At 41.7% G+C, this 12785-nt stretch overlaps 1 protein-coding gene across 1 annotated transcript; it reads right to left on the bottom strand.

The window, feature by feature from the left end:
- Nucleotides 1-1277: 1277 nt before the first annotated feature.
- On the bottom strand, nucleotides 1278-12221 carry LOC139447958 (uncharacterized). The gene is made up of 5 exons (XM_071229461.1): nucleotides 12164-12221; nucleotides 5626-5756; nucleotides 3153-3183; nucleotides 2528-2641; nucleotides 1278-2210 (listed from the first exon to the last, which is right to left on the bottom strand). Exons 2-5 carry the CDS (start codon nucleotides 5746-5748, stop codon nucleotides 1831-1833), a joined length of 648 nt encoding a protein of 215 aa, XP_071085562.1. The 5' UTR covers nucleotides 5749-5756; nucleotides 12164-12221; the 3' UTR covers nucleotides 1278-1830.
- Nucleotides 12222-12785: the final 564 nt, after the last annotated feature.

Raw genomic sequence — 12785 nt, 5'->3', positions numbered from 1 at the left:
GATATGCAGCAACCAATCACTGGATTATCTGGTCCAGTCCCGATTATTAAGATACCTCTGTAAAAAAGCTGGAATATTGCTGAGTGCGGCGTTAAACAACAAACAAAATAAATATCATCGACGACCTATTGTACAATGTTTGAAAATAGCTAAAAGTGTGATATGCCCCCTGTCACCAAGCCTCCTTGTGAGTTTGCGCAGGTGAGGTGAGGTGAGGTGAAATGGGGTTTAACGTCGCGTCCAAGATTATTGCACTTATATAGCGACGTGCATGCACGTGTGTGTGGCTGCTTGTACTAGTCCGGACTGATGCCGATTTATAGTGCTAGCCCACTGAGATACCAGGCCGCAGTTTAGCGTGAATGCCCCACTCAGACACAGCATACTGACTCCCGAGCCGACCAGTCCTTGCTTTAACCCCTTATGCCGAGCGCCAGACAGGGTAACAACAAGTACCATCTTTTAACGTCTTTTGGTATGACGCGGGCGGGGATGGAACCCCGGACCTTCCGCTCCCCGGGCAGACGCTCTACCACTAGACCACGGAGGCGGTCAGTTTGTACAAGTAGTCTCGTCACAATAGAAGGATTATAGAGGGCGTCGTCGTGGGAATGAGCCCGTATGAATATCCACAACGGGACTTTGTACGGTCGTAATTCCTTCTGTGTTAACCCAGAACGGCGAGTTTACTGACAATGGTATAAGAGCTATAACCTCCATATCCATCACCGAATTTCAATATCTCAAGTGTGGCAGAAACCCCGTGAACAAGTCACACTTCCGTTTGGTCAGGCAGATGACCTGTTTTGTAACGGGGCTTTGAACGGCGACATTTTTGCTTCCGAAACATCATCCTTTATCCGAATCCTCATCATAAGAAAAACCCTCGTGGATGCGGGTACGGTAGTTTAAGCAGCCTTAACTTTATGACTTATGACTTTAAAAATTAGTTTTAAAATTATTCGTTTTGAAACGGAAATGGTACAAAATAGTTAACAGTTTCAACTGTGGTTTGTCACAACTACGAGATTCCAAAAGGTCCAAAACATGTTTCTATCTACTTTTGGTGAAAAGATCGCCCAAACGCTCGAGATCATGGCTTGGAACCTTCCCCGCAAGTCGACTGATGCTGTCATGACAACGTTAAAACTGACCGGTCCAGTCCATTGAGTTGCGTGTGCTCCAAGGCGATATTCCATGTATGATCAAATAAGAAACGAACGATACAAACAGTAAAAATACAATATGGTTTAAAGCTGGACATTCACGTATGTACACGTACCACACAATCAGGTATGATACTCAATGGAAGGAAAATGTATACTTAACGTTCCTATGAAATTATTAAACCAAAAGTTGCATGTTTGTTTTCAATAATATATATTTTTATAAGCTCAGAACACATGTGCATAAAGGCTTTGAAAGCTGGAGCGAGTAACTATGGTTTTACGCCGCTTTTAGCAACATTCGAGCAATGTCACGGCGGGGACACCAGCAATGGGCTTCACACAATGTACCCATGTCGGGAATCGAACCCGAGTCTTCGGCGTGACGAGCGAACGCTTTAACCACTAGGCTACCCGACCGCCCCTTTGAAAGCTGGAACTATATGTCAATGACTAAAAGTAGATTCGCGATTGATCTTTTCTAAATCCAATATTGTAGGTATTTATCTTTTTGTATTTAAAAAAAAACAACCTTGAGTACCAATTTAAACCAATGTAAACGTTTAACCTGAATGTATTAGTCATGCAATTGTGATCTAAACTGGCCCAGGTAAATATGGACAAATACATGTGGTAGGAAATGCCAAAAAAGGACATCGCCTGTTCAAAAGAATGCAAGGCTGATGTGAGTATTCGCAATGGCGGTGACTATATCACTGGCATGGTTGGCTTCACAGTGGAGTTTTGCAGTCAGAGACAAATACGAAATGCTCTGAAATGTAAGGGAACAATATCTCCCTATCCTGCATAATTGTGAGATCCGTACAAGATCTTTCGCAGGGTCGGACTGGACGCATCTCACGTACACCTTGACTTGTGACCCATCGATGTGGCCACGGAAGAAGTAGGTCACGTCCATGAGGATGACGTAGTAGCCGGATACAAGCACATTGATGGAGCCATCATCTAATTGGAAACCTTGGAGCAAGGCAGCAGTCATCTCTTCTGTGGCAGCACCGACGTCCAACTTGACAATGCTGCTGCCTTAAGAAAAAAACAAAAACAAATACAGTGTACAGAAATATTTCCTGTTATTATTGTCTTAATGTTGTGTGATCTTTGCTACCACACTTACAGGCCCGTGGAGATCCGGGATAGAATAGGTCTTCAGCAACCCATGCTTGCCGTAAAAGGCGACTCTGCTTGTCGGAAGAGGCGACTAACAGGAGCGGGTGGTCAGACTCGGTTGGTGCATGTCATCGATCCATGTCATCGAGTGCGGAGTTAAACAACAAACAAACAAACAACTACTACACTTACAGATATAAAATGTTTAATTGAATTGAACACGTGCAACCTACCTTGAGACGTGTCCTGTATTGTGAAGGCTTGATGTAAGGCTGGTCGACTAGCATTGCACTTGTCAACATCTCTCTGGTATGAAACACTTGTGTCCTCAGATCTGGACTGATCAACTGTAAATATACCACATGAGTGAGTGAGACAGGTTTAACAAAGCTTTCAACATTGTTCCGGTTATATCACGGTGTGTCGAGCACGAGCATGGTACTGACAAACTAGAAACATTATCGGGGCGAAACTGGACTCGAAGCCACGATGCAGGTTTTTGGCATGCCCAAGGGAGGCAACTCTGCACAGTGAATTGCGGCGCTTCAGACGAGTGGGCATATGAAGGTAAATCAGTATACTGACTCCGCGCCGACAATTTAAGTCCTTGTTTTAGCCTTAATGCCGAGCGCAAGACAGCGTAACAACGTCAGACAGGGTAACAACGTCTTTTGGTATGACGCGGCCAGGGTGGGAACCCCAAAACTTCCGCTCTCCGGGCGGACGCTCTTCCACTAGACCACGGAGGCGATCCATAACAAATGAAATGAACTGGGGGTCAATACATGTACATATGAAAACCACGGTTAAGTGAGGTATTTGCATTAACTATTGTATTTGAATGGAACATTATTTTACCTTGCTGCCTCAGCGTTTCGAACACCGTCTCCTGTAAGTGAGATGTGCATTGAAATTTATATATTCTGACATTTCAGACAAATACATAACACACAAAAAGAACAGAAGAATTTGCGAGGGGATGCAATAAATATAATTTCACCATGGCAGAAAGGTGAGGTGAGGTGAAATGGGGTTTAACGTCGCGTCCAAGATTATTGCACTTATATAGTGACGTGCATGTACGTGTGTGTGTTTGTGTGGCTGTTTGTACTAGTCCGGACTTATGCCGATTTATAGTGCTAGCTCACTGAGATACCATGCCGCAGTTTAACATGAATACCCCACTCAGACACAGTGTACTGACTCCGAGCCGACCAGTCCTTGTTTTAGCCCCTCAATGCCGAGCGCCAGACAGGGTAACAACAAGTACCATCTTTTAACGTCTTTTGGTATGACGCGGCCTGGGATCGAACCCCGGACCTTCCGCTCTCCGGGCGGACGATCTACCACTAGACCACGGAGGCGGTTCATGGCAGAAAGGATCTTCCGTAGATTTGCCTGTCTATGTATAGACATGAAGCTGGGCTTCAACCCATCAATAATATGAGGTATTTTGCATGTGCGATAGAGCCAACATGGAGACGGTAATATCACATGGGGTGTAAAACCCAGACCCGTATTACACCCCCGGCCGGGCTGATGTGGCTTGCTAATGCATTTTGAATAGGCGATCGATATTGCGTCGTCTGCTCGGATACTTTTCCGCTGACATTATCTTCCAAACAAAGTGAACGTGTTCTTTCGGAATTTAGAGATGTTTTAAGATTGGAATCTAAAGCCTAGGGGTCGGGGGTGGGGGAGGAGGAGATGGGGTCCAGTACAGCTTTGATGTTATGGTATATGATGAAAAGGTTATTATCATATCATACCTCATAATCTGAGCCTGTGGTAATTTCAATCGTGTTTGCGAAGTTTCAAGCTCCTCACAGCGATAGCCCGTTCCCGGAGCTCTCTATACTATGTTACTGAGAGTGTAACGAAGGTGTCACGCGCTGGGAAGGAGCTTGGCGAAGCATGTCCGAAGGGAAGTAACTGCGTTGTTATGTAAAAACTGCATACCGCTAATAGAATTAAGGTGGGGTCGGATTTAATTATTTTTTTAGATATTGTCCCTTATAAATTAAATCTAAAACACACTGGAAATTATAACAACTGATTGCAGAAGAGAATAAACCTATTTACAACCGCGTATTCGGCTGTATTGATAGTTTTAAGAATAACTGTTGACTTCATTGAAACTCAATTTCGAAGAAAATTCTAAAAATAGCAGCTTATGAAATACGCACGCAACCTTTACCCTAGTTTGTGATGTACGCTGATTTTCCCGCTTTCTGCTTTAAGTTTGGAGATGGGATTTTGAACCGACCCTCCGAGGTGTGGTAAACTAGCTTTGAGAATAAGTCCAGGAAGAGTTACCTCCTTGCCATGAGCATTGCTACCTCATATCAACCCTCGACCCCCACATCAACCCTCAAGCTTTCTGGACAATATTGGGGTCTCGAGTTGATATGGGGTATGATATGAGTGAGCGAGTGTGTTAAAATTTAACGTCGCATCAGTATCAGTATGCATACATGGAGTTAAACTACTATATTTATCCGAAAACACTAACTGGACTTTTCACTGTGGTTAAAAATCATGTTTTATCTGATATACTTTCCGTCAATATCACAGTGGATTTTGGATAATAACGATCAGTAATGAAAGCAGAGGATGAAAAAACATTAGCTCACTAGTCACAAAACAAATTTCAGACCAAATGCGATATATATGGTATGTGCATTGAAATTTATATATTCTGACATTTCAGACAAATACATAACACACAAAAAGAACAGAAGTATTTGCGAGGGGATGCAATAAATATAATTTCACCATGACTGATATACTTTCCGTCAATATCACAGTGGATTTTGGATAATAACGATCAGTAATGAAAGCAGAGGATGAAAAAACATTAGCTCACTAGTCACAAAACAAATTTCAGACCAAATGCGATATATATGGTATTTCACAAAATAAAGAAAAGATATATCTATTATCTGTCACGGTGTGTGTTTATGTATGTATCAAGGGCAAAACTTTTTGTTTGTTTTATTTGCTTATTGTTTAACGCCGCACTCGGCAATAATCGAGTCTGGACCAGACAATCGATTGATTGACATCACGAGCATCGATCCACACAACTGGGATATGATGACATCCATCAACCAAGTCAGCGAGCCTGATCATCCGATCCGTTAGTCGCCTTTTAAGACAAGCATAGTCGCCATTTACGGCAAGCATGGGTTGCTGAAGACCTTTTCTACCCCGGATCTTCACGGGTCCAAGACCGAGACTAGAAGGTAAAGAGATGTTGCGGATACAAGTTGGCCTTGGCTGTGTGAAGCATTGTGTCGACATATCCTTGAATGTGCATGGTTTTACTAACCTCTTGGGTCATCCTGGGTGCCTGGTCGGGCTGCACTTCCCATGCTGTTAGTGTCACAAAAGTCAAAAACAGCCCAAAGTTCACCAAGATCGCAGCATAAACGGAAAGACGGACCCAGTTCATTTCAAGGCCTGCAATGTCAACGACATCACATTCTTTAATAGACTTACCTTTGGTAGTTTAAACATGTCGAGGCTAAATAACTGTTTGTGAAAGCGTCAAACAACTGCTACTTAAATATCGCTGATGGTTTCAAGACACGAGAGTACAAGTGAATGTCCATCACCTGTGGATAAATTGTTTGTTTGTTGTTTAACGCCGCACTCAGCAATACTCAGCTATATGACGGCGTTCTGTAAAAATTCATAATCGAATCTGGACCAGAAAATACAGTGATTGAGATCATAAGCATCGAGCTACGCAGTTAGGATACAATGACATGTCTTAACCAAGTCAGCGAGCCTGACCACCCGATCCCGTTTGTCGCCTCTGTCCGACAAGCATGGGGTGCTGGAAACCTATACTCTACCCGGATCGTGAGTGGTGCCGTGTGTCTATGCTTAGTCAGCTGGCGAAATGCGATCGTGGATAAAAAACAAAGCCCTTTCCATCATGTAGAAAGAAATCGTGAAAAAGGAAGACACGAGGGCGCGGAACGCCCGAGTGTATAATTTCCACGAATTCATGTGCTTTTGAGGTCTTTCTTTGGCATATGTAGCTACATGGCTGAAAAAAATGATGGTGCGACATAAAATATTAATTCACTCAGTCACTTTGCCAATAAATAATTGAACGTTGTCGACGAGCCAACAACCAACTAGTTATGTGTCAAAATGAAACAGTAGGATGCGCGTACAGTTCCAGACGTGTTGATCCTGCTTGGGAACTGTGCAGGTAGCTGAAGTATTGTAAGTCCCCAGGTTCCTAGTATGGTGGCCTACCTTAAATTGCTGGCGATCCCTAGCCCCGTTTTTATACTGTATTGTTATTTATGGTGAAATTTTGTTTATGGTTCAATACTAGTTTTAAAATATACATCTGAGATAATCTAATTATTTGACTGTCCTTTGACGACAGGTTTTATAATAACATTGTATGTATTATTACTGTCTAACTTGATTTAGTCACGATATGGCTGAAATATTGCCGAGGTGACTATAAATATTCACCCACTCACTCGGGATGTGTTGGGTAAACACTTGAAGCTCTAGATCTGATGTATTTGTACTGAAGAAGGTGACTCTTCCTACATTATACGACCGCCTCCGTGGTCTAGTGGTAGAGCGTCCGCCCGGAGAGCGGAAGGTCCGGGGCTCGATCCCCGACCGCGTCATACCAAAAGACGTTAAAAGATGGTACTTGTTGTTACCCTGTCTGGCGCTCGACATTAAGGGGCTAAAACAAGGACTGGTCAGCTCGGAGTCAGTATACTGTGTCTGAGTGGGGTATCCATGCTAAACTGCGACATGGTATCTCAGTGAGCTAGCCTTATAAATCGGCATAAGTCCGGACTAGTACAAACAGCCACACAAACACACACACGTAGATGCACGTCGCTATATAAGTGCAATAATCTTGGACGCGACGTTCAACCCCATTTCACCTCACCTCACCTCCCACACTATACCAGCGCGTGTGCAGCGCAGCGCTGCGCGTAGACAGCAAACAATCTAGTTGTTTTAAAATAATCAACCTTAATTAACGCAACGCAGCGACAGCAGTGATTTATTTATCGTTAAATGCGATGTTTACTGTCGCTGTCCCGACACTTTGGGAAATCGCCTTGTTATGATGTCATTTATGGGTATAACGAAACTTTAGGCTGTAGAAACGAAGTTAAATTAACTGTTATACAAAGCAATGCATGGATAAATGACTGTCAGTGAACATATATCACATGTTTCCTGCATATCAAATTTGACATAATATACGGATGATGAAGTTGTGTTATTTAATGATCGTTTTAATTGGGCAACGAATATGCATTCACACTGCTTTATGCATTCACACTGTGGCTTTGATGTCAATGCACTTCTTGTTGACAGATGATGTTGACTCCATGCATAGCTGACACGTTAATTGTTGGTATAGGTAGAAATGCAGTAGCAGCACAAACACATCAGTGTTGTCACACACCACTGTGATAGATGCATTGGCAACTGACTCTGCAACAGATATCACCTGCTGAATGATAATAACATCAGCCTCTTCATGGGTTGTCTTGAGATCTTGTCGATGAATCAGTAAACCATTGTTGACCTCCACAGGTACTGAGGAACTTCCAGTTAATACTAGCTTGTGTGAGCAGACTTTCAACGATTCTCTCATCTCTTGCAGATAATCTACTACTAGATCTATCAGTTGAACTTTGTTTGAAGTAACTGTGAGTAGAATCTTCTGTGGTGGGAGGGGCATGGACAGAGAAATCTTGTGTTGTCGGTTGGCTTCTTTGTCCCGTGATGATCTTGTGACACCTTTGATGCTGTATCCAAAGTACCTGTCAAATACAAGGTACACATCAGCGTCTTTCAGTTTCCTCATTACATATGAAGCAACATTGTCAATGAAATCTTTTACTTTTCCATCTTTCGGCCAGTGAACCACCCATAGCATTGCAGAACCATCAATGATAATGCTTTTTTGGTCCGCTTTTTGGGAGGCTTTCTGACAATTCAACCTGCAATTGATTCCTCAAAGTAGCTTTGTTTGTGGCTGTTCTCATGACACCTGCATCTGTAAACATAGAAGTAGGCACTGGTGCCAACTCAAACTTTAAGACCTCAGAAATGTTGATGTCTCTTCCTGAGGCCTGAAGTCCAATGATTCTGGAGTAGATCAGATGTGTGTCATATAACGTGGCAGATCCAATCTGAACATTGATTCTTCAAGACAGCCACAGTCTTTATCTTCTTTGACAAGGGCCTATGAAATCCATCTGGCCATGACCTTTCAAATTTCTCCATTTCTTTCTGACCCCTGCCAATGCCTTATGAACATTCACAGTACTGTCTGCAAATCTGCCACTCACAACCTGCCAAAGTTTATCAGTAGGGAGTTGAGACACGTCTAGTGGATCACTTGACTCTTGCAGCTTCTGTCGAATGTTTTCCCGATCTTTTGCATCTGCTGCAATTCGGCCTTTCATTTCTTCTTTATGAACTTGATTTGTTGATTTGTCCTGGTTTGTCATGTCATAGATATCATTTGACAAAACACTGCAAATATGAAGACTCAAGGCCCATGTCTTCAGAGTGTTTGGCTTTAAGGTGATGCCAATGATGCCATCTGGACCTTTCCATATTTCATGAAAGTAGTTTCAATCATCATGTCTGTCCATATTCCATTCCAAGTACCAGGTGTATGACATGTGACGTGTTCCCCTTTGAGAAACTTCTCAAGTAGTCCTGGATTTAGATCTTCTGCTGTTCTAAGATAATAGAGGCCATAACGAGCATAGTTCTGATGTCCAACAGCAAAGAAATATGGCATCATCAGTTTCGCTGCAAGCAAATGGAGTGGCCAATCAGCCTCTTTTTCAGCTCGGACAAACTGTAGCATCAGCAAAACTGGTTTGATTAGCATATCCAACCACAATCGCGTTGTTCTGGCATGTCTTGCTCTGCCTTCCAAGATGTTCAATAAGTCTTCTGTCTTGGATACTTCTGTTATCACATTCCTTAACAGTTCTTCAACAAGAATTCTTAACGCTCGTAAGTTTTGAAGGTATCTTTTTCCTGACATCATGTTTGCTACACTTCCGAAAGAGCTCTCAAGAATGTCTGACAATCTACTTCCAGCCATCAGTGTGCCAACACATCCAATAAAGTTCATAAGGAAATGCATTCCACCAAGACGCAGAAAGAAATTATGAAATCTTTCTGGGTATGCCCATGAAATGTGAACTGCCACCCTGTACAGTTGTTGGTCACATGTGAAAACAACAATATCTTGTCCAACTTGTTTAGTTAATCTGTCAGCTTCCTTCATAGCAGTTAAAATGGTGTCAGGGTCAGCCGGTTTCATGTCTATCAAAGGCATGTAAACTGATGTTGTTTTTGATCTCACCGTCATTATATTCTTGAATGATCTTTGGCCATCATCTGCAGTTCTGCAAAGAAGAGATCTCTTCCATCGTCCAGGATTTCTAGAGTCTTTTTCAATTTCACATGGGTTCCCACAGAATAAGCAATGTTTTAGAAAGTTAAAGTCAGTGCTTGAAACTGAACGACGCCTTCTCTTTTTGGATGGTTCTGGCAGGCATTTATCTGAACAAGATTTTGAAAGTCTTTTAAGGTGGGTCTTTGATGTGTAAGTAGAAACACAGTTTTTGTGGTAAAATAATTCATTAACATCAGAAGAAGATTTATTTTTTTCAATTAGTAAATGTAGGCCATCCTGTCTGGTCTTGCTAGCATCAATGATAGATATGATACGTTGACTAGTTGAATTAGCTGTCAGCTTCTGATTTGGGTTATTACAACAGCCAATCAGCTGGAATAAACATTCAACCCCCGACTGAAATTGAAGAAAGAAAGGATTCATTATTTCTCTTAAAATATAAAAAAAATATTAATGATATATTGAAAGGTAGTTGAATAGCAAAATATTAACTATAATGTTTCAAAAAGTTTAAAATTCAAATAAATATGAAATTGATTTATGAAATTGTAGCCACTGACAGACATACATCAATTATTTAACATATTTCCAGTGCACCTGTACCAATAATCAATATTGCATTTGATGAAAATTATGTAACATTTCATTTGAATCATTTAGGGCTCATATTGCCAAATATGTCTTTTTTTTCCTTTGTAGGTTGATATCAAACATAATAGTTCTCAGGAAAATAGTATCTACAAATCAAACCCTTTCAATTTATTTTAGTAATCAATTTAGAGACAAATATAAAATAAAATCTCTTCCTTACTTGCATAGTCAATAGAGACCCTATGGCAGTATGATAAGTGGTTTGGAAAGTAGTATATACAGTTTTCATCAAACTATCAATTCAAGTGAATGGAGACATTATTTCCATGAGATATTTTGCATACAGTTTGCAAACATGAATATATTGATGCATATATAAATAGTTGTTATATATTTCAACAACAAATAAAGTTTAATGCAGCTTTTGATAGCATTGGTATGCATAGCCTAGCAGACGACACTTCACTAGTTTGCATTTTGATCTGAATTATTTTTCCCACTTATCTCTCATTCATTTACTCTGCATAACTGCAATGTCTATGTCATAAATCAGTTGGACAACAAAAATAACTTACCATTGTGCCATATTATTTGTGAAAATGAGGTAGAAAATGAATAACTAATGTAAACAGTCTGTACAGGAAGTACTCCATTTTGTGCTACTTACCGAACAACTTATTTTGCCTCCATACGGTCCTCTGCTGGCGCTTGAGATTCCAAGGGTATATTTTAAAACACATTTTAATTAAAATCCTCAAGGGTGCCAAGTTGGCATCCAGTTGTTTCTTGATCTACATATCTTTAACTTATAAAATCAGCAATAAAACACTGTGGGACCTCAAATGCAAGGTTAGCATTGAAAATTGCTTTTAGCTACTAGACTACTAAGATATGATTTTAATGAGACTGTTCATGCGATTAATTATTGCGGAAGATCTTGTCAATATTTATATGCACATCATAAATAATCAAATTATGATTATTAACAATACTTACTATTACAGTAGTTATGAGGCACCCTATCACCTAACTCTAATATACAAAGCTGTAGACGGACGTCAGGTCTAAATATAGAAAATTAGGTTTTCCCCGACTATTAATAGAGCACACCGTAACTGACTTCGCGAAAAGTAGTTTATGTGCGTGTGTGTATGTGGAGGGTGGAGGGGGTGGTTTTACGCCGCTTTTAGCAATATTCCAGCAATATCACGGCAGGGGACACCAGAAATGGGCTTTACACATTGTACCCATGTCTTCGAACCCGGGTCTTCGGCGTGACGAGCGAACGCTTTAACCACTAGGCTACCCGACCGCTCCTCAACTGAAGGTTATTAAAAAACACGAAGGGGTCGAGTTCACCTCACTCAGCCGCTTTGTTTCAATAATGGCAGTGGTCGAGGTCTTAAATGCCCACTCTCGCGGAGCCTGTAAAGGCCGATGCAGAATCAGCATTAGAGTTAGAGTGAGAGATGTGGTTATAGCAATATTCCAGAAATATCACGGCGTACTCGTTATGGGAATATTGTACTCGTTATGGGAATTGAACCGGTATTTCGGCGTGACGAGCGAACGCTTTACCCATAAGGCTACCCCACCGCCCCGACTTTCTCAGAAAGGAGTGAGTAAATCGTGGCTGTGTATTAGACCAGTAGATGAGGGATGGTAAAAACGGATCAGTTAAATATGTTTACCTGAGTCAAAAACTTCATGTGACGCCCTCCACAACCACGAACGAAATTTGTCAACTACGTCAGTTAATCAAATAATGTGGAAGCACGTGTCATATATGCACATGAATCATATTCACTTAAAATTAAATCATACATACCAATAAAGAGAGCTCATTCACCACATCATCTAATTCGCCCCTATTTCATATGTTTTCGGCGCATGGCCTGTGCATGCGTCAGGTCTAATTATGGATGGGCGGGTTTTCCCCCCTATAAATAGAATCACAGCGGCAACAAATGGCATCAATGCTTGTTTATTGTCTGTGGGGTCAATGCAAATTTCAGCCTTCATCAATCTGACTATAATTATGACGTCATCACACGAGACTAATACAAGTGGAGACTATTGTTCTTTAGCAGCAGGGTGAGTGAGTGAGTTGGGTTTAACGCCGCTTTTAACGGTATTCCAGTTATCTCGCAGCGTGTCAGCTTAATGTGGGAGGAAAGCCCGAAGTGATGCAGGTCTCAGACGTTTACCACTTCGGTGAAACCCAGGAGCACGGGTATGGCGCTGACAAACCTAGAAACATAATCGGGGCGAACCAGGATTGGAACCCACAATCATCGGTTTCTGGCATGCCCAAGGGACGCAACTCTGCACAGCGAATCGCGGCGCCTTAGACGACTGGGCCACCCGTGCCCCCTTTAGCAGCAGGACTGTAGTATCGAGTCTCTTGATAACTTTGGGGGCGGTGGGATAGCCTAGGGGTTAAAGGGTTC

The sequence above is a fragment of the Haliotis cracherodii genome, unplaced genomic scaffold (genome assembly GCF_022045235.1).
Source record: "Haliotis cracherodii isolate W230 unplaced genomic scaffold, xgHalCrac1.p SCAF_7, whole genome shotgun sequence".
Taxonomy (NCBI): Eukaryota; Metazoa; Mollusca; class Gastropoda; order Lepetellida; family Haliotidae; genus Haliotis; species Haliotis cracherodii.
Note: the sequence above shows the minus strand (reverse complement) of the source record. Positions and strands in the feature narration are given on the sequence as shown.